The 21,671-nt window shown below is 50.8% G+C and overlaps 1 protein-coding gene across 1 annotated transcript in view; it reads left to right on the forward strand.

Moving 5' to 3' along the window:
- Nucleotides 1-21,671, forward strand: part of Rptor (regulatory associated protein of MTOR complex 1) — a 231,918-nt gene that overhangs the window by 143,741 nt on the left and 66,506 nt on the right. Inside the window, exons 8-10 of the mRNA XM_040750158.1 lie at nucleotides 8,799-8,899; nucleotides 9,344-9,488; nucleotides 19,228-19,303. Coding sequence (XP_040606092.1) covers nucleotides 8,799-8,899; nucleotides 9,344-9,488; nucleotides 19,228-19,303 — 322 coding nt within the window. The remainder of the gene's footprint in view (nucleotides 1-8,798; nucleotides 8,900-9,343; nucleotides 9,489-19,227; nucleotides 19,304-21,671) is intronic.

A 21,671-nucleotide genomic window follows, 5' to 3' on the forward strand; every position in this document is an offset into this window, starting at 1 on the left:
TCCATCCTTGAACTCACTCTGTAGACCAGGCGGGCCTTGACCTCACATAGATCCGCCTGCCTCTGCCTCCCGAGTGCTGTGGGTAAAGGTGTGTGCCACCATGTCCAGCAGTCTGCCTGCTTATAACTCATCTTAGGATTGCTTTGTGGTTTGTCTTCTGTCTTTAACCCCTGTGGGTTCCCTAAGTGCCTGTCACTCTCAAGCTCTGCTAACTGGTGGTTGTGGTATAAAGTACAGAGCTCTTGGGGGAAGTGATGTCTTCAGGCGACTTGGAAGTCATGGGAAGGCTGGGGAGAGCACATGGCTTCTTTGTCTAGTTTCTGGTCTAGTGTGCCCATGTGGGATGGGTATTCTCCGTGTGTGGAAGCCAGAGATCAGCATCGAATACTTTCATTAGTCAGTCACTCTCCACTTTATTTTGGAGACTGTCCTTGATTGGAGCACACCATTCCAGTTGGCTAGCTAGCTGGCGAGCCCCTGGGACCTGCCTCTTCCTCCTCCTCCCCACCTATGGAGTCACAGATGGCACTACTGTGCCCAGCTTTTACATGGGTGCTGGGGGGTCCAAACTTGGGACTTCATGCTTGTAAAGCAATGGCTTTACCCCTTAGCCATCTCCCTGCCCCCTCGTGTGTGAGTGAGAACTGTGTCTTCCTCTTGTTACTTGTGGCATTGTGTTTTGGTAGTCTGGGGTGGTACATCATATGCCTAGACTGCCGGCACATGGCCTTGCACCTCTTGTATTTGAGTCTGCTGTGTCCTTCCCCTGGTTCTTCTGAAGAGAGTCTGTATTGAGTGTGATAGCTGTTTGTACATCTGGTTGGGCAGCTCCTGTGCGTCAACCAATTCTCATTTATTGACCCTTTCTCACTTAGCTTGTGCAGTAAAGTATGTCTAAGAGGAAGCTGAGCATGGGCCAGCCAGATAGCAGACGGGAATCCTAGAAGGGAACAGGAACTCGACACCAAGGCCTGTGCGTCCAGCCATGCTGTCCTCTGACCTGCCGCGCTCTGACTGGGGTTTGCTGTGCTTCACTGTGCTTCCCCGTGCTGAGTTTGTCTTCTGGCATCACTGTGACGTGAGCACTACTGTTTCTTGGTGCTTTGTACTTTTCACTATACAGGTCTAGCTCTTTTTGTTGGTGTCAGGATTTTTAATTGTATGGTTGCCTATAGAAATGAGTGGGTTCTGTATGGTGGCCTTGTTTCTTTTAACTTTGCTAGACTTACTAGCTCTGCTGGTTGTTTTACAGATCCCATAAGATCTGAATTTATAATTGTGTCATCTACTGATGCATACTGTTTTACTTCTTCCTTCCCAATTTTTCTGCCTCTTATTTCTTTTTCTTACCATATTGAACTGTCTAATGCCTCTAGTACTGTGTTAAATGGAAACAGTGAAGCTGGGCGTCCAGGCTCTGCTCTCAAGGGTCAGTGTGAGCTGCCACTGTCAGGTGGGGATTTCACATTTCTGCATCTGTTGAGGGGGCAGCAGGGAAGCTGTGGTTGCTAAGGTCTAATTATCCCCCTTTGTTACTCTATTAATGTGGCCTCACTGTTGAGTGTTCAGACAGATCTTGGGCTCCTCTCACTGACTGACCTACCGACTGACCATCAGCCTGTGTTCCTTCCCTTTTGCACGTTGCTCTGCTCCACTGAGATTTCTGAAGATCTGTCCGCTTACTCTTAACTCATGGGCCACAGTCACATCTCGCTAACTCAGCCTGGACTGGCCCTTCTGAGTGAGTTCCTGCTTGGTAGCTCAAGGTCTTAGAGACCTGGCCTGCTGCCATGCTTATCTTCTGTTTGGTTGATTGTTTGGGCTTGAGGGTGTGGAGGAGGTGTCTGTTTGAACTGTACTAAATATGCAGGATTTTTAAAAACACCCGTAACCCCTGCCCTGCCAAGATGCTCCCTTTTCATACTGTGTTGTGGGCTGTTTTCCTGTGTCTGTGGGTGTGTGAGACAAGCCTGCAGCCAGCCCTTACACAGTACCTCAGTGTGTTACAGATTGTGTGCTACTGTGCGTCCTTAGCCGGCCACAGGGATGTGCATAGGGTTTCTAGCGGATTTCAGATGGTGGGGCCTGTACTATTTTATTGCCTTCTTCCTGTGTCCTTACTTTGTGGGAGCGATGGTGCCGTTTTCTGGAAGCTGGGGGTTATGCTGAGCATTTTGTGCGCTCAGAGCATTGTGACCATTCAGTAGGGATCCCGGCATTGGCCGGCCAAGCACACTTGGGCACACAGCATGGTACATTTGTGCCAAGTGTTAAGGCAGCCTGGACAGCATCGTGACTAAGGTACAGAGGTACCCACAACATTCTATGGAACAGGGAGAAGGCAGCAGAGACCTCTGCAGGCCCTGGGGGATGGAAGGAGGTGAGGGTGTTTGGAGAGGTTGCAAACCTGAGCTACTTGATAAAGGGCTGTGTCCTTAAAACCAGGGGACAGGACACTCTGGGGTCCCTGGCGGTGATGATGTGATGTTGAAATATGAAAGTGCTGGTGGGGAGTGGAATAACTCGGGAGACTAATGACTTAGCACCTACACTGGTTCGTTTTCCAGTGGCCATTTGCTGTTGCTGTGACAGAATACCTTGACAAAAGCTACGAAGGGGAAAAAGTATTTTATCTCACAGTTGTAGGTTGCAGTTTCTCATTGCTGGCAAGTCAGGCAGGTGGAGGGGGGGCGGGGCTGAAGCAGCTGGTCACATCTGGTCAAGAGAGATGGCTCACTGGTTAAGAGCATTGACTGCCCTCTGGAAGGACCTGGGTTCAATTCCCAGCACCTACATGGCAACTCACAACTGTCCCTAAATCAGTTCCAGGGAATCTGACACCCTCATACCAATGCACATAAAATAATTATGCACATTAAATAATTCTTTTTTTAAAGTAGAGACCTTCTCTATACAGACTGGGACCCAAATTCAGGGAGTGGCACCACCCACTTTTAGGATAAGACAGTTCCTCATGGACTCTGGTCCACAGGCCTACCTGGTCTAGACAATTACTCATTGTAACTCAGGGAGACTGACTGTGTAGCAAGGTGGCAGTTAGAGGTTTTATCACAGGCGTCACTGGAGACAAGAAGGAAGCTGGAGTCGTTTGCAGTCTGGCCTCCTCTGCAGCACTCCCTCTTGGGTGGTCCAGGTTCCTCTTCCACCTTTCTCAGCAAGAGAGCTTCTGGGGGGCCCAGAGAAGAGTGAGGCCTCCCTCCAGGAGCTGAGACGCACACTGAGGACGCAGCTGAAGAATAGCACTTAAGCTGACTCCTTCCCTGTCCCCAGCCACAGCTGCAAGCTGCCATAGAGAGTTAGGATTCTACCCACTTGGCGATGGGGAGTCTTAGGAATGAGTGGGAGCTGCTGCTGTTTTGAGTTCCATGAGTCAGGTTTGTGGGCTGCTGAGATTATGCAGTGTGCTTAGCACTCTGCCAAAAACTATAAGGAGATTGATACATATCGAGGAAAGAAAGTCATTGCCCATAGGAATTTATTATCTAGTTACATAGAAAATTAGCATAGAGAAGAAACGGTGAATAATAACCGAGCACAAGCAAGGGTTTCGAGGAGTGCTAGAGCTCTTCCGAGGTGGATGAGGGCTGTGCAGGAGCGGCTGTGTGCAGGGCGTCCTGAGTCCCACAGAAGAGATGGGGCATCTTCTACACTGCATAGGGAGTGTCCCCAGGGAGTCACAAACTCTTACCCAAGAAGGGACATGGGTAGCACAAGCAAGCAGAGACCAACCCTGGCGTTTCCAGTACTGTGCCGTCTGGCATTTGGCCAGTCTGAGGAAGCATGGGACATGATTTTACAAGGTCAGCCATCGACTTGATGAGTTATTGACAGCTGTGAGGCCATGAGGGAATTTTCTGTTTGAGTGTGTCGGACAGAGTCTGCCCCTCAGAGGCCTGGCTGTTCCTGTGGAGGGTGCCCAGCCACAGGTGCCCACTGTCCCTTTAGATTTTAAGTAGAGGCACTGAAAGCCCCTACAGAAAAGACTTGGAGGACTTTGCAGCCTTCACATCTGACACAGGAAGAGCCCTGAGAGGCGTAATGTGAAGTAGAGGGGCTTGTCTGGGGACAGCCTTCCCAGCAGGCGGAAACAGATTCTCACGGGGGCTGTGGCTGCACTTGTTCTAAGTCTGGGGAGCACGGGAATGAGTGGGGCTCGTGGACAGAGAGGGTCCTTGCTGTAGAGAAGGATAGACGGTGCTGTTGCCAAGCTCCCCCTGAGCTCAGGCTGTGAGGAAAGATGAGGGAAGCGTGAACAACAGCCCTCCGCGCACGAGCAGGACAGTTACTGGAGCCGCTGTCACTCTGAGCAGGCTGAATGTCAAGTGTGCTCAGAGGTTTGTGAGGTTAGGGCAGCATTCCCAAACTCAGTCAGCACCCCAGAGAGCAGGTCGGGAAAGGGTGTTGGGATCTGGCTTTCCAGAGACTGGAGGGACCATGTATGGTCAGGGATCAGTGGGTTAGTCAGGGTCACGAGCAGCAAGGCGAACTTGCTTTGCTGTTGGCCACCCTGTGGTTTTTCCAGATCTGAAGGAAGAGGGGCCCTGTGGCAGCACAAAGGGAGCTCTAGGGTCATGAGGTATGAGTCCCACCTCCTACAGCCCAGGCCCACTTGTGCTTGGTCCTTAGGACCTTGTGGGGCAGATGGTGGGCCAGGCTATGGTCAGTTGTTACCACTTTTCCCCAAGGCCAGCGTACCCTCATGATGGCCTCCAGCCCCATTTTGCAAGTGAGAGTGAAAACACCATCCTGGGATGTGGCCCACGCACAGTGGCTCACGTGGCAGTAGTCTGCAGTCAGTGGTTGGGTCTAGCTAGCTGTGATTGAAATAACCAGACCTCAGTGAGCTCAGACTGCTGGCCCAAGGTCACAGGGCAGCTATTGGACAGAGTCAAACTCGTGTCTGTCTGACACCAGAGTTCAAGCTGGCTGTTCACTCTGCATATTCCTCACAGTTCCTCATTGATTTGTAAAGACATGTCATGACCGAGGCCCTATCTGGGAGTGTGCTCCTCCCACAGTACCGGCTCAGAAATAGGTGGGAAAGTCAGATGCCAGTGAGACACAGGTTGGCAGGTACTCATAGGAATGAGCCCAAAGGAGGTGGGAATGGTCTGAACATTAAGACATCCTTAGAAATGTCTCCTCACTAAGGTTTGGATAACCAGTGATGTAACAGGGTCTGCCTGCAACTAGGTGGAGAAGGGTAGCTTGGGAATAGAAGGGTGAATAGAATTGTTTGACAAGTGACTGCAGAAGGGGCGATAAGGACCATCAGGGGTGTGGGGGTGAGGAGAGAGCAGCCCAAGGGGGAAAGTGTCAGATCATTCCAGAACAGTCCACTCTGAGGTCATCACATACACAGCAGTGGAGATACTCAAAAGGAGTGATAGCAGTGATCGCCGGGTATTGAAGTCAAAGAAGATGAGTCCTGGCTGGAAACAGAGCTGCAGGGGAGTGCAGTGTCTGCAGGAAGACAGGAATGGGATGGGAATAAACCTTGTGCTCACAGCAACAGCGGGAGGGAGAGCTGAGGGGGCGGCATGCCCCTGCCAAGGAGGTATCTGGCTGCCACTGTGTCTGCTGTGCAAGTGTGACCCGTTTTATTTTAGTCCCGTGTCGCACATAAGGTTAGTTTTCGTGACTCAGAGCCGAGACACAGGATGCAGAAGTTGCCCAGCCACAGCACAGCTGGGACCAGGGTTTGGCTTCTCATCTTTCAATCCTGTAATCACTTTCCACATAAAGTTTGTCCTTGGTTGGCACCAGGAGTTAAATTTTAAAAGAGCCCTTGTGCTTGTTAATAGATTGTCTAGGGCTTAGAGAAGCTTCCCAAGTGGGGTGGGGTCTCAGGCTGGATGTTACAGCTACTTGGTTCCCTCTGGGTCCTGCTGCAGCCTGCGACGACCCAGATGTCTTCCCAGCTTCCCTGTCAGGCACAGAGCCCAGACTCAGGACAAGAAGGGATGTGTAGGCTTACTCCACCTTTGTCATCCCAGAAAGGACCTGTCGGTCCGCAAATGAGCCAGAGCCGCGTCGGTGCCTGCTTATGCACAGCCGGTCAGTCAGTCGATGTGAGTGGACTTTCAGATCCATCTGCAGCATTGGGCAGATGCCTTGTCTGTATCTTCATGATGTCTCAGGGAAGATGGGGGTTTCCAGGATGCTGTGGGATTTGGGTGCCGATTGCCACACATGAGAGTTGCTTTGTGTTTTCCTTTTGTTTTATGCAGCAAGTAACCCAGACAAAGCATGGGCTCTGTTCCTCAGTGGTTATTCAGTGGCAGGGGCCGTCTCCTGAGAGCTCACCTCCTAGTGCACTCAAGGCTGAGGACAAGCCAGCAAGGAAATGGAGTCTCAGATGTTCCCTGTTGTTCAAGTGGGGTGGATTCTCACCTTTTCCTTGTAGATGATAGGAAGAGCAGCCCGCCCACCCCACCCCTGCTGCTCCCCTTGCCTGTGTTTTCTATGATCTTGGCCGGGCCATGTCTGACTTGGTTCATTATCATAAAGCACACATTGCCCTATTGAGATGTCCAAAAAATAAACATCAAGTGTCTAGCAGCCATCTCTCTGTGGCTATTGTATATTTTACTCAGTCGCTTCTCTTGTTTTGATCACATAGTGCATTTCTAACTTGTCACAGTTTTAATGTAACCACACTCTGCCTTAGTATTTCCTGTGTCTCCTTAATAAGTTTATGGATTAGAATTGGCTGATGGGCCAAGCATAGTGGCGCACACCTTTAACCCCAGCATTCGGGACGCAGAGGCAGGTAGGTCTCTGTGAGTTTGAGGCTAGCGTGGTCCACAGAATGAGTTCCAGGACAGCCAGAGCTACATAGTCAGATCGTGTCTGGGGGTGGGGGATAAGAATTGACTGCTGGCTGGAAACTACACGCTGAGGTAGAAGACAAGAATGTGTGTGTTCCCAGTGTGAATGCTGTGTGTTCCCTTTCTCTGAACCTTCCCTTTCTTTAAATGTGTGCGTGTTGCTTGAAGCAGAGCAGTGGAGGCACAGCAGACTCTTGTTGGACGCACAATGTGGCTGCTCAGTGGTCACATATCTGGTATTTGTTCTGGAGGCTTCCTGGCCCTGCCTGCTTGTGTGTACTCTGCTTTTTGAGTTCAGTGGCTAACCACACTGGCAGTGCTAGGGCAGGGCTCACCATACCAGGAAGAGCAGCCTGAGGTAAGGGGTGGGGGTACGTTTGTAAGATCCATGGTGTCAGTCAGACTGGAGGTTGCATTCAGAACCCAGCCATTTCTCTACTGGAACTCTAGTAAAGCCTCTGTCCCTAGGCTCGGGTGACTGTCTTGGTCTGCAGTGTTCTGTGTTGTCAAATGGGGGAGAGGACACTGTCCTGTGGGTTCGCTTTGGCTGAGGTAGCCTCTCTGTAGTAATGGTCTCCTAGAGGAGACAGCTTCCAATGGGTCTTAGTGAGCTATTGAAAAATTCTTGGGGAGCCTCACCTTTGGACTTGGCATCAGTAGCGGGCAGCAGGGACACTGCAGATGGTAGTGATTTCTGTGAGCAGCGGTGAGAGCTGGGGTCAAGGGCTGTGCTGGCTTGTTTCTCTTTGAGTGGTGTACCCCACACTTGGCTGATGGCCATGGGTCCAGTTCTCCTACACACACCTCTGTGTGGTGCTCTCCATGGCAAGAGAGCAGGTAAAGAGAGTCCCTGTGCTGCGTTCACCTCTGACCCTTGGTTTCTCTTCAGTAGTAGGGCACTTTGTGGTACCCACCCCACACATGGCCAGCACTGGGCTCCGCGACAGCTCGGTGACTCCGTGAGCTTTGCTGCTGTAATAGATTACACCGGTGTTTGTTTTGCTTTTTCCCTGGCTCTTTTCTGCCCTATCACTAAGCCTCCTTGAAGACAAAAAGTATTTTTGTTTCTAAACTGAATGGTATGAGTGGCAGAAAAGAGCTCACCCGGCCTGGTTGTGTTATGTAGCTAGCCTGGGCCCTGCTCCCCTCTCCCTGAGTCTCTGATTTGTTCTTACTGACAGTGCTATCAAATGGGTGACTATAATAGGAATTATTAATCTGTTCCACCTTATAAATAGCAAATCACACTCTAGTCTCTAAACCAAATCACTGTGAACATTTTCCTTCTGGGAGGAAGAACGAGTTTCTAGTCAGATATAATTAAACTTGCTACCTAGTGGGTAAAGTTAACCTTGCAGCAGAGCAGAAAGATCCAGGGCATGCCCACCCCTTAGGGCTCAGAACTGCTGTGGTCTCCAGTGGACACACTCTTGTCCTGAGAGGATGCAGACCGCTGCTGGTGGGCCAGCACCACGCCCAGCTCTCCTTCTCCGCCCTTCATGAGTGTCTGCAGCGTTCACACTGCCTGGCTCTCCATGCACGCTCTTCTTCTTTGCTCCCGTGTGTCCTTCCCACTGGGGCCTTTGTGAATTGCTAATGCCTGTGCAGGGCCCCATCTGGTCTTCAGGACCTACTGAGTGACTACAGGGTAAGTGGGCTGTGCAGGGTAGGACTTGTTCCTCAGCTCTTCTGCAGCAGTGGAATCCAGACAGGGCCGTGGAATGGGTGGATCCCTTGACAGCTCGAGATGTGTGTCTTCCTGTAGGGTAGAGAGTAGGAGCTACTAAGGGTAAGCCTATATAGTGTCTTGTCTCCTTGAAGGAGATATCAGGAACTGTAAGAAAGCCCAGCCTCTCTTTTCATCTCGTTAAGATCTGTTCCCACATCTGACTCCCTTGCCTGTTTCAGTAGACGTGGCAGCACTAATGCAAACACCATCTTATCTAGGATCCCTGGACGGCTGAACGACCGGAGAACCCCTCTGGGCGAGCTGAACTGGATCTTCACAGCCATCACAGACACCATTGCCTGGAATGTGCTCCCTCGGGGTGAGAGACACCACCATCACACAGGACCACTGGTTCCCTCCAGTGAAGAAGCTCACACACAGGGACTGAAAACAGACAGGAGAGCAAAGGGCCTAATCGGGGTTGGGTGTTGTGGTGTCGGTGCAGGGACCAGGAGTCCAAGTGCTTAGATCCATGGCAGATAGCGAGCTCTGTGTCAGCCCTGCTTTGCCAGAAGGCCCAGGGCTCAGCTTCCTCAATACATGATGGCACTGTCCTATAGAATTCCTGCTATAAAACATGTGTGTGCTTTGTAGTTTGGTTGGCATCTGTGTATTTGTTCGTATATAGACTGGTGTGTGTGTGTGTGTGTGTGAGTCTCAACTTGTCTGTAATAATTTTTGATGAAAGAAAGCTTGTGTGTTTGGCTTCCAGTGCTGGGCACAAATCACTGAAGATTTCTTGTTATTTTTTATCTGTCTTCAGATCTCTTCCAAAAGCTCTTCAGACAGGACCTGCTGGTGGCAAGTTTGTTTAGAAATTTTTTGTTGGCAGAAAGAATCATGAGATCGTACAACTGCACTCCAGTTAGCAGCCCACGACTCCCACCGACATACATGCATGCCATGTGGTAAGTGTGTCCGTCCAACAACTCCAGTACCAAGGGACCCAACACCCTTCTCTGGCCTCTTCTGGTACTGCACACACATGGTAGGCATACATACATGCAGACAAAACACTCATACATGTAAAGTTAAAATTTAAAATAATAATTTACTCTGAATCTGAAAATATCTGAAGACATTTGATGTATTATCAACTTTCCATTACTTTTTAAAAAGATGTATTTATGTATTTTATGTATATATGGGTGTTTTGTCTATGTGTCTGCTCACCAGAAGAGGGCACCAGATCCCACAGGGCTACAGTTCCAAGCTCTCAATAGATAAGGGCCCAACATTCTTCCTTCCGTCTGGATGATGGAGGTAACCAGGAGTTGACAATGCCTGTTCTGGAAAATGGTGCTTTCTCCCTTAATGCCCAGCACCAGAGCCTCTGACTGGGGCCTCACCCATGACTGTAGCATTATGGGTACAGTCCCTGACTGTGACCCCTACCCCACTGCCTCTTCCCCTTCCCCTTGAGACAGTTGCAGCTCCTGTGCCTGCTCTCACTGCTCCCTGTCTGCCCCTCCTATACCTTCTCTGCCCAGTCCACTTTGCCCTACAGCTGTGGTCCACCCACAGAGCCTAGTTGCGCATGTCTAAGAAGACATGGGCTGTGACTGACGCTGGGAGGCTGGCGGTGTCTCTGTCAAAGCATTCCTCACAAAACTGCAAGTGGAGGATAGCCCCACCTCAGTTCAGTGGGGCGAAGGGAGGCCCTGTCTCTGTCCTCGCTATATAAAATGCGTGTTGAATAACACATTAAATGACACTGCATGTGTCCACAGTACAACTGCTCTCCATGCCACAGTCTTTGTCACACACAGAAAAGGGCTAAAGAGAGTCACAGCAGGCTTCAGACAGGGCAGCAGTGACACCCACCTCTTAAAATCTGCTAGAGATCCCTTTGAAATTAAAGGCCTCTTTGGAGATTTCCTATTCCTTTGAAACAGTCAAGTGCCGTTTTTTTAATTGAATCATTATAGTTAAGGCATTATTTGCCATAAAATACAATTTACAAATAAAAGAAATAATTGGAGCCAGGCAGTAGTATCACACGCCTTTAATCCCATCTCTCTGAATTCAATGCCAGCCTGGTCTACAGAACAAGTTCCAGGATAGCCAGAGCTACACAGAGAAGCCCTGTCTCAACCCCCACCCCCCAAAGAATTAATTGGGCATTTCTTTGCATGATAAAAGCATAACTAGCAAATTCCCTAAAGTTTAGTTCTTGGACCTGATCTCATGTGATATTTTTCAAATGATGTGGAAAGGAACTCACTAAAATCCCAAGCTGGCTGTTAATTCGTGCCCATTAGACACAGTTCTGTACGTGGCACTGCACAGCCAGTGAAACACCAGCCATGGAGGGGATCTCACTGGGAGTAGTTCCGCATCCACAGAACTCCATGTGGTGGGCTAGGTGTGCCGTGTAGGAGTGTAAGGCCTTCAGGGTAAGGGAATGCTGAAACAATAAGGATCGGGGACTGTGGTGCTTCCTGTCTTCATGGCACTTGACCTCTACAAGAAGAAAAAACAAAGCCTAACTCTCCACCCAACAGGGAGTCCTATCCAGGAAAACGTTGTGGGACAAGGTCTGTTGGCTTCATGAGCTGCTCCAGGCTGGGCTTCCAGTATAGGATGTAGACTAAGGTGCTCCCTTCTCGTTCTTCCTCAGCCCGTGTATGGCAGTCTTCAGATCCCTTGGGCCTCCATTTCCTGTCCTGTGGATGTTTCTAGACTCCAGGCTAAGGTGGTCAGGCCAGTGGCTCTGCTTCCCCTTCCCTTCTGCTCCCACTCTTCTGTTGAACATGCTAAGTTTCTATTGTCTGCTGCTTAAAGCAGGAAACACAGTGGTCAAAACTGGGAGGCCGGAGCCTGCTTCAGAGGTCACTAGTCAGTATCTGATCAATTAGGGCCAGTCTAGCTCAGGAGACCCAGCAGCAGTTTTTTGCCTGTTGTTGCCTTTTGAGTTTGTAGGGATCAAACCCAGGGTCTTGCACTTGTTAAGCAGTATCCAGGATGTTCCATTAGCTCCCCAGAAGATGAAGTAAGGAGAATCAGCTAAGCTTCTGGGCCCAGAGGAAGTGGCTGGATCAGAGGGCATGGGGAGTCAGGAGGCAGTGCCCCACTTGGAGTCTGCGGGTTGGCAAGGAGCCAGGGCAGGAACTATTGGGAACTCAGAGGTGTGCTGGGCCCAGAGCGCTGACGGGACTTGGTGACTGAGTATTGTAGCTGCCTGCACCAGGAAACAGCTGGGTGTGGACTCTAAGGTACTTATTCAGCACCCGTTCATCTTCCCCCTGAAGTCTAGCAGACATGGTCTCACTTCTTATGTGCACATTGTTTTCTTAACTTTGCATCTAAGAAGCTGAGGATCCAAAAGTGTGTGACTTGTCCAAAGACACACAGTACTGTTGGCTGAGCGACAAGGTGATTCTAACCAGGCCTCAGCCTCCCCCGGGGCCTGTATTGCTCAGTCCTGCTTGGAGGTGGGATTGCTGCCAGAGAAGAGGACCTCAGAAAGTAGACAGCAGCTTCATGGAGAAGTGATCTGGGGTGGGTTATTATGGTACCTGACGCAGAAAGGGCTACATAGCACCAGTGGATGCAGACTCTGGCTTCTTTCCATCATGTTTCAGCTCTTTGTTTGGAGTCAGGGAAGAAAGTACATGCAGTGGTGAAGAACACTGATGCCCAGAGCACCTAAAAAACTCATCAGAGCAGCATTAAGTGTCTCAGCACCCCATTATTTCTCTAGTGCCTGTGTGTCCTACTCGTGGGTAGGTACAAATGCCATTTGGCTGACCCAAGTGTGAGGTGGGACCCCATGGCAGTAAATCTGCCATGGAACTTGGAAGAGAGGAAGAGGGTGGCTGGCCAGTCTGGGGGGCCCAGCAGTGTGTGGAGCATAGGTGTAATACAACTTTCTGACAGTACACAGCCAGGGTCAAGAGGGCTGTGGGCTGTAGGCGGAGATGTGGCAACAGCAGGTCCCATGACTACATCCCAGCCAGCAGCGCCCAGTGTAAATTAACCCCACCACAGAAACCATTCAGACCATCCGAATTTTGGTTAAGTATCCAAAAATCAGTGTTTTCACATATCCTTACCTGTTTTTTGTTTTTTTTTTTTTATGTTGAGATCTAATGCATTATTCGTAAAAACATTTTGAGATTCAAGCTAACCACATCTAGACTACATCTAGCTCACAGTCTGCCTGTCAAGAGCCAGGCTGAAATGCCAGGCCCATGCTTAAGGTGCCCCTGACCTCAGCACAGCAGCCATCACTGTGTGCAGTGAGGAGACCGTCTCCCCAGTGGCTCTGACCGGTTCCCTTCCTCCTGAGCCCAGCCTGTCCAGTTGGAAATCATTTGCCTGACATCAGGACTCCTGTCTCTTGGCTGAGAAGTACCAAACAAGTGCATTTGAAGGGTTCTTGTTGTAGAAGCCAGTGATCTCAGGGAGGACATGCCTGACACATGTTCTCTGGGGAGGGCTTTTAGTAATGATGTGCTAGTGTGAGTAGAGTTGGAAAGTAAGCACTATTCAATAATCCCATTCTGTGCTGGAAATTACATCCTGAAGCCACTTTGACCAGAAGACTCTGGGAGGGACTGCATGGGGCTGGGGACAGGTTTGTGTCTTTAACTGACAGTGCCAGCCAGCAAAGGTGCATTGGGGTGGGGTTTAGCAGCCTCTGGGAAACCCAACTCAGAGAGACTAGTTGAGTGGTTAGGCATCCTGTAAGTTCTGTTTTTTATTATCATTATTATTGAACACGGGACCTCTGGAAGAGCTGTCAGTGCTCTTAACCACCAAGCCATCTCTCCAGCCCCCTAAGTGCTGTTCTGACAGTGAAATTTAGTCCTGTTGTCTGCTGCCTCCTGGGCCTAGTGTGGCTTGCTGGCCAGGCCGTCTTAGATGGTTCTTCAGTTTCACATGTTACTTGATGAAACTGTTCCTGGACATCAGAGGCTCCATGTACAACAAACCCATTTCAGAAAGGCTCTCCACCTCCCTGGGTGTCAGGGGCATTGCTGACCTACCTCGTGTATCTTTGTCCTGGGGTGGTGTGAGGGGATAGGGGGGTGACTGTTACCTCCTTACTGGGCCTTAGGTGTCCTATTTTATTTCCCAGAGACTAGCCACTGCACTGCTTCACCACAGCCCATGTGTGCTGGGATGCTGTCTCAGTCTTTGTCACTAAGAAACACTGCTACATGCGAGGCATCTGCCGGTGGGTCTATTGTATACTAAGCTGGAATGTCCTCACCAAGTAATCTCCCTGGAGTCCGAACTGTGAATGTGTCTAGTGGTCTGAGAATAAGAGAGCTTCCTGGAAGACTAGAAACACCTAGAATAGCATGACACAGTTGGGCTGGGAGGTGTATGAGAGGTCATCCCACCCCCCGTCTGTAGAGTGACTTGTGAGGTCTTGAGGCACAATCACCCTTCCCAAAGGACAGGCTCTCTCTGTGCTCAGCTTTGTTTGGAGTAAACTGAATGAGAAGCCAGGGCCAGACAGCCACAGCCCCAGAGAGATGAGGAAGAAGGGGGCCCATCCCATCAGTGACCTTTGTTTCCATGAGTCATTTTCAGCATGTTTATGCCTAGAGAAGAGAAAGACTGTGGTCCCTGGCATGAGCACCCATACCCTGCAGATGTAGAATGTACGGCAGCAGAGCCACCTTGGAGAGGCTTTCTTGGTCAGTGAAAATGCTCTGTCTGTGTAGTTTCTTGACAAAGCCCAGGCTGAATGGTTTCCGAGCCTCCCCCTCCTGTGGACACATCCTTTCCATGTCTCTCCCCAGCGCCAGGGTCACACACATCCCAGGGCACAGGAAGACCATGTGGGACAGGCTCAGTCCCATCTCTGCCCCTTTGTGACATCTGGCCTCCTTGAGGCTGGGCAAGTAGACCTGTCCTAACCCAAACCCTGCCCCTTGAAGGAGGGTGAGGAGAAGAGGTGGAGAGCCGCGCCCACCTCTGGCACTCTGTAGCTGCACCAGAGGGCCAAGCCCCCTCAGCTGAGCTTTTCTAGGCCTCGCACTGAAGGATGACTGGTGGGCTCCTGGCCCTGCCATTGCCACCCCCGGTGATGAAACTCTTCCCACAGTACTCAGGGCATGTGTTCCCTCATAAATAGATGGTGGCACACATATCCCCAGGGAACTCACAGGAAAGGTAGGCAGGAAAGAGCCTTTGGAATAAATAATTTAAAATCTGGTTATTATATCCTTGAGTGGTGATGGAGAGGCTGTGTTTCTAGTGAGGGGAAAGGGAACAAAGCCTAACAAAAACTGGGGTTAAAGCATAAGTAATGTACATTTACGCTCTGCTTCAGGCGGGGGAGCAGATGATGAAATACTCAGAGCCCGTTTCCTGTTTAATTTTTGATGCAAAGCCATCAGGGAGTCGTTCTCCTTCACTCTCAATTTCAGGGGTCCTGGAACCTTGCGTTTCTCTGTGGTAATAACCTGTGCTTTCTGCTGATTGATCAGTGCAGATGGAGCCCACACTGGCTCGGAGGCTCTCCTCCAGCCCACCGCCTGGGCGCTTGCCATCCTAGCCCGGTTTCCTGAAAACCCAGGCTCTTCCTGGCTGTGACTCAACCAGCAGCTTAGAAAGTTCCCCACTCCTTCGTAGGGAGGGAGCCCAATTTGCATCCGTTGGGCCCAATCCTAGTACCCCTCTAGTCTGCTCCAAATTACCTCAGTTCTGCCCTCCCCTTCAGAGATTACAGAGCCTCCCTGTGGGACACCTCCTACCCTTCCCAGCCTCTGCTCCTCGTCCCTGGTGATGCACAGGGAGCTGGTGTGCCCCAGTGAAACGTGGAGAACCAGTGTGCAGCACCACAGCTGTTGTCACAGGGTGTCATCAACGGCTTTTCCACTTGTCCGTAGCTGAGAATCCCAAATTAAGACTGCACGCACGTTTGGCTGAGTGTCAGCTGAGAAAATGGAGCCAGTCCCCTCAGCTGGTATTTGTGTTCAACAAGGGTGACATTGGTCTCGGGTTCTACACTTTGATGGGAAATCAGATCGGGTGCCCAGGTCAGGCAGCATGCTCTCTGTACTTGAGGAAGTGATTCTCTCCGTTCCATCTCAGCCCAGGGAGCTGACACAGGACTGAGGCGCCTCAGTTCCAGGAACCACTCGTCTACCCGTGGCGTTGGGTGTTCCCAATCGGCTTCCTTCTCTCTGTTCTCTCAGACCGGCCTTTTCTTCCCTGTATCCCCTCACAGCTACTCTGCGCTGTCTCTTAGCCCTAAGCTACAGCTCCCTTTGTTGGCTCTGTGTCATTTCATCAGTCTCCACCAAACCTTTCACATAAGAAAACAAAACTTGGAGCTGATTTTCGGGTGAAGGAACTTTGTTGTGGGGGCTAGGTGGGGCCACAGGCCAGCAGAGGCAGTCATGCCAAACAGGCCAAGTGTGTGTGGCTTAGAATGTATGTGCCTCTAGATGGTGACGGCACAGCAGGCAGACAGCTCAGACACAAACGCATGCACGTGTGCTTTACCTCTCTGCTTAGTGTCAAAAGTGTCCACGCCAGGCTGCAGTGACACACTCTTCCCGCTTCCCATTCCTGCCGCCCCTACTCTCTACCCTTTCTTCCAACTCCTCAAGTTGAAACTTCTCTTTTGATTAAATTCAAGGCATTTCTGTAGAGTTTAATTGCAGTAATTGACTTTGCTTCTGTCTCAACAAAGAATGGATGTCTCCCCGACGCTGCTGAGCACTCACTTGCCTGCGGTCGGGGGTTTATTGAGCATATGGGAGCTATTTATTGCCCAAAGTTGGAGCCACTTTTGATTATATCCTGATTGCCTCTTAATTTCATCAGCAGGGAAGGGCTGCATGGGAGTGAGGATTGTGGGCAGGGAGGGACAGTGTGTACAGAGGGGGCCAGCATGGCGGGTGGGGGAGTAAAAGGGGTAGCTTTCATCTTAAATCCTTTCCTTCTGAATTTTAAATGTCTCCATTCTTGTCTTGGTCCTTTATTAAGACACAGAGAAAATTTGCCCCTTTACCTACCAGCATGCAGTCTCATTAGTCTAAATAAAAATAACAAGAATCTTCGAGTCTCCCAGGAAATTACCTGGGAGAAGAGATTGCTTCCCAGAAACAAAAGCTGCCTTACTGAGGGTATCCGTTTTCACAGAAGCTCATTTCTCAAAGTCAGGGGAGGCGGGGTAGCAAAGATAAAGAAATCAGTCCCTGTGGCTGTGCCCAGTCCTCCAGCTTGGAATTCATGTCAAGTGTTGTGCACTTCTGACTGTCTCTCACCCTGTCTGCAGCTCAGCCAAGGCCCTTTCCTTATCTCAGGGTCCCACAGGGACCCCATGAGGAAGATGTCAGTATTTTGTACTTCATGGATAGTGAATCCCTTCCTGGAGAAACAAGGTCCAAGTAGAACTATATGCCCGGGCCTGCTGAGTGGCCACTCTGTGGGCCCCTGTCTTCAGGTAGGGCTTTCAAGGAAGACAGGGCTTAAGCCAGGCCTGTGGTGCATTCTCTTCCCCGCTGTGTCTAACCCGACTCAGCTCTGGGCAAAGGGTGTTTTCATTCTTCTCTGACCTACGTTTGAGGTGCCCACAGCAGCCTGGCACAGTGCAGATGCAGAGAGCCTTGGGATCCTATTGACCCCAAGAGGCAGGCAGAATAAGAATGATGAGAGTCCTGGCTGTTAGTGTGGCACTCTTATAGCCATAGAGGGGTCAAGAGAGGGTCTGGAGTTGTGAGAGGATGCATGGTAAGACTGGTAAACTTGGGACTCGTTTTAGGATACTGCTGACTTAGTATTAGGTGTGTTTCAGACATGGCTTCTGGTTCAGTGGTGGAGTCAGGATGAGCAGTCCCCAAGAAAGCCAGCTTCATTTTCAATGGCAGTTGAGGGTGGCCCTGGGGGAGAATGAAGAGTGCCATGCTTGCATGCACACATCGGGAAGACACTGAGAGAACCATGCTGGGGAGACAGCTACCTGAGGTACTAGAAGTGGAAGTCCAGGGAGAGCTTCTTGTGGTCCCATGCCACACAGGACAAGCCATTGTGACACGGACGCCATTTCCCAAGTTGCTTGTGTAGCCACCCTGGGCCACTTGCCCAGTGTAAGCAGTAGCAATGTTGCTAGGAAGTGTGACCATCCAACCCAGGCAATGATTAAGCAAGGGACTCCTGCGGCTCCAGTGTGGCCGCTTTCAATGTGACTGCTATGAACTGAAGAGCTTCTCATCTGACCCCTGGTCTGGCTAGGCTGCCCTGCGGTCCCCATATGCCCCCACTGTGATCCTAGGACTCACAGGATCTGGGGTTGGCATCCTTAGTCATGACATGATCGACTCCCTTTGATCACCACCGGTCACCAGCCACTGTGACCCAGAATAAATCCTTCCTCCCCAGCATGGTTTTTTGTTAGGTGTTTGGTCATAGATAGGGATGACAAAAAGTAACCAGTGCCTCAGTGAAGAGGAGAGAGTGGCAGCTTGGGTATAAAGCCTGAATCCCGGAGCTGTGCACAGAGTGGAACTGGAGGCTGGGGTACAGTACACACCACCAGGACCTTCCCATGGGACCTAGGGCCAGCGCTTCCCCGAGCACCACCAGAAAGACAGGTGTATAGTAACCAAGTACTCCCAGAGGAGAAACAGGACCATGCACTTGTGTTCTCTTGGCTCCGCACTCATGGGGAAACAGGGCTTTCCTCTAAGTCTGAAAGCATCGGTTAAAAATGTTATAAGAAATCAATAAAATTATACTCGGTTACACACCCAGGCCAAGATAAAAATCTGCCTTTGAACCCTGGCCTGTGTGGCTCCAGTCCACAGCACTCCTGTCCTGCTCTCTGGTCCTCCAAAAGTAGGAGAGGAGGGGCACCTGGCAAAGAGCCTTATGTAAGTGCAGCCAGCCTGCTCCCAGACACTGAGTCCCCGTGTCCCCCCATTATGTAAGAGGATGTGTTTATGAGGCTGCATAAATCAGCCCGCAGTATCTGAGTGCCAGAGTTCCCAAAGAGTCCAAGGGCTGGCTTGAAGCGAGAGCAGGGAGTGGGCATCCACCCGGTGGGGTCCCAGACAGGGCTCTCAGCTGAGCACAAGACGTGTCATCAAGGACATGGTGGCTTCCGTCAGAGTGCTGAGTAGTACCCCATGCCATGAGAGGCTGAGGTTGGCCAAGCCCGCCTGCCAAAGGCAGCCCTATTTCAGGTTAGGGCCACCAACACAGCCCTAGCTTTCTAGGCCAGGTCCCAACCATGCAGACAAGCGGATGCTGGGGCCTGACGTGTTGACACCACATGGCCTTCTGGGGGCAACAAGTGCACAGCCAGGACACCTGTGCCAGCCTGCTGACTGGGCTTTTTCTAGCAAAGTGCCTTTCTCTGCCCTTGCCATCCTATCTGCCTCCACAGGAACCCCAGCTATTTGGAGCACGAAGGTTATGTTTTAGAGAGGGTCGTGATGACATCAGGAACCACTGTCGTCCTTCTCTCTTCATTCTAAAGAGAGGCTTGTCATACGAGGCAGCTAGAGTAAGCCACAGCGCCCACCCACGTATACTTCTCCAGGCTTCCTGGGAAGACCCCCAACACAGCCCTTCCTGGCCGAAGGGTTTTCCTCCCCATGGCACCAAGGTTCATCACTGAGAAGGCCTCAAGCTAAGGCTGCTCCACTAACCCTGTGGTGTCCTGTGTTCTCTCCCCAGGCAGGCCTGGGACCTTGCCGTGGACATTTGTCTGTCTCAGCTGCCGACCATCATCGAGGAGGGCACTGCCTTCAGGGTGAGTCCCCGCTTCAGAGAACCCCAGGAGCCTGTGCCTCCATTGCAGACACCTGGGCTTCATGTGTAGCACCCAGAATTCTGGTGTCAGGGATTTAGTTTTTCACCTACCTAGTAAAAAGGTGCAGCTTACAGAGTTTTCAAGATCGGGTCAGCCAGGGACTCAAGTTGGGTTTTAATATGGTTGACCTCTTGCAGGGAGGGAGTCCGGGACAGGGTTTCTCTGTAGTGCTGGCAGGAACTCACTTTTCTTCATTCAGCCTCTCTCCTCCACCAGTGGGGAGCATGTTTCCTACTGGTGCCTTTTACCAGGGATTAGCTTGTGGGTCTCCTGGTACCTGGGGGTGTAGCTCAGTCTCACCATGAAGGTGAAAGCTGAGCAGCTGCATGGGTTGTACCTGGTTCTGCTTGTGGCTTGCACAAATGGATGACACTGCCCAGAGTCGCCTTAGCAGTCTCCCAGGCCCTTTGGTTTTTCCTTTGTGGAGCATCTGTGCTGAGGGAAGCACCAGGACCGACTAAAGTCCTGGGCCGTCCTCAGGAACACAGGGCACAACACCTGCCAGACATCAGGGACCTAGACTAGGGGCCGGGAGCACAGAAGCAGGCCAAGCACATTCATGAAGCTAAGATTACACAAGGCCTGGGGAGGGTGGGGTGTCGGGCCGAGAGCCAGGCAGCGTCTCTGTCTGTGGATCATCAAGACAATCTCCCTGAGAGCCAGGCAGCGTCTCTGTCTGTGGATCATCAAGACAATCTCCCTGAGCTTTGGTGTCCTCATTTTGTTGTTGTTGCTTGAGGCAGGCTCTTTCTACATAGTCCTGGCTGTCCTGGAACTCACTGTGTAGACCATACTGGCCTTGAGCTCACAGAGATCTGCCTGTCTCTACCACCCGAGTATTGGATTAAAGGTGTACACCAAAACACCCAGCCTGGTTTCCTCATTTTCAACAGGGATTCTGGGGAAGCCCAATTCAAGAGGTTGTGTGTGGTGGCTGAATGGGTCAGCTGTGTGTGTGTGGTGGCTGAATGGGCTAGCATCCCTACAGTGCTTAGGACAGGCTTTGCACGTGCAGTCGGCCCTCGCTTGTTCTTATACAGCTCACTGCCCAGAGAAAACTGGCCACTGACCAGTGAGTGAGCAGTGTGTGTCGGTGTCATCTGTCAGTGTCCCTGCTGCGGAATCCAGCCTGGGCCTGTGTATGCACTAGCACACTGCATTCTTGGTGTGTGGGGGCTATGCTAGCTCCTCAGGTTAAGTGATGGGGGCAAAAGGCATTTAAAGAAGAGCTCCTCTTCCCTTTTGTCAACGTTGTGTCAATATGTTCTCCTCTTTGTTGCTTGTTTGGGGCTAGGGAGATAACATTTTATTATAGATGCTTTTAAGCCAAGAGCAAAGTTGCAAGGACTCTGGCAGTCATGCTCCCGCCACTAAGTTACAAGCAATGTCTCTCTGTGTCTGGAGCCTGGCTCCCTCTGTGTGTGTGTGTGTGTGTGTGTGTGTGTGTGTGTGTGTGTGTGTGTGTGTGTGCGCGTGTGTGTGGTCTATGTATGTGTATGTCTGCTATGTGTCTTTGTGTATCTGAAAGGATGACATAGTTTTATACTGTCTTGGCTTTCCCTGGTGCATGTAGCATCCATTGCTCAGCTTCCAAACAGAAAGCCTGTGTGCCTGCCTTTCCTAAACTGATGCAGGAACAATTCTCCTTCAGAGTCCCAAACCTCCATAAAAAATGACACCTGCACCGTGGCAGACATGGCAGCTGTGTCCACCTCTGATCCTTACTTCTAGTGTTGTCCAGGAGGGACAGGGACTCTAGGTGCAGCTGAATGCCTGGAAAACCCCATTAAAACATCAGTCTGGCTGGATGGTGGTGGCACATTCTTTTAATCCCAGCACTCAGGAGGCACAGGCAGGTGGATATCTAAGTTCAAGACCAGCCTGAACTATACAGAGCGAGTTCCAGGACAGTCAGGGCTATACAGAGAAACTTTGTCTTGAAAAACCAACAGCAACAAAAAAGGGCAGTCTTTTTTACTTCAGATCCTGCCTTCCCTTGCTAAGGAGATGACAACTCCTAGGACAGCACACTCTGTGCGGTGTTCCTTTCGTGCTGAGCACTTCTGTTCCAAAGCCAGGTGTCTTTGCCAAGGGTCTCACTACATAATCTCTAACCTGATGGAATCAGTATTCTGCATTAAAGGAACATTGGGGCGTCAGGTGCGGGGGTGGGGAGCAGCTGATCTCAGCCATGCTCTAGCCTTTGTATTTTATTTTCTGCCTCTTGGTGTATAGAATAGATGTAGAAATCCATATGCATCATAAACACGTGGCTTGGTGAATCCTCACCAGTTCAGCGCACTCTCAT

This window comes from Mesocricetus auratus, unplaced genomic scaffold, assembly GCF_017639785.1.
Source record: "Mesocricetus auratus isolate SY011 unplaced genomic scaffold, BCM_Maur_2.0 Super-Scaffold_100007, whole genome shotgun sequence".
Lineage (NCBI taxonomy): Eukaryota > Metazoa > Chordata > Mammalia > Rodentia > Cricetidae > Mesocricetus > Mesocricetus auratus.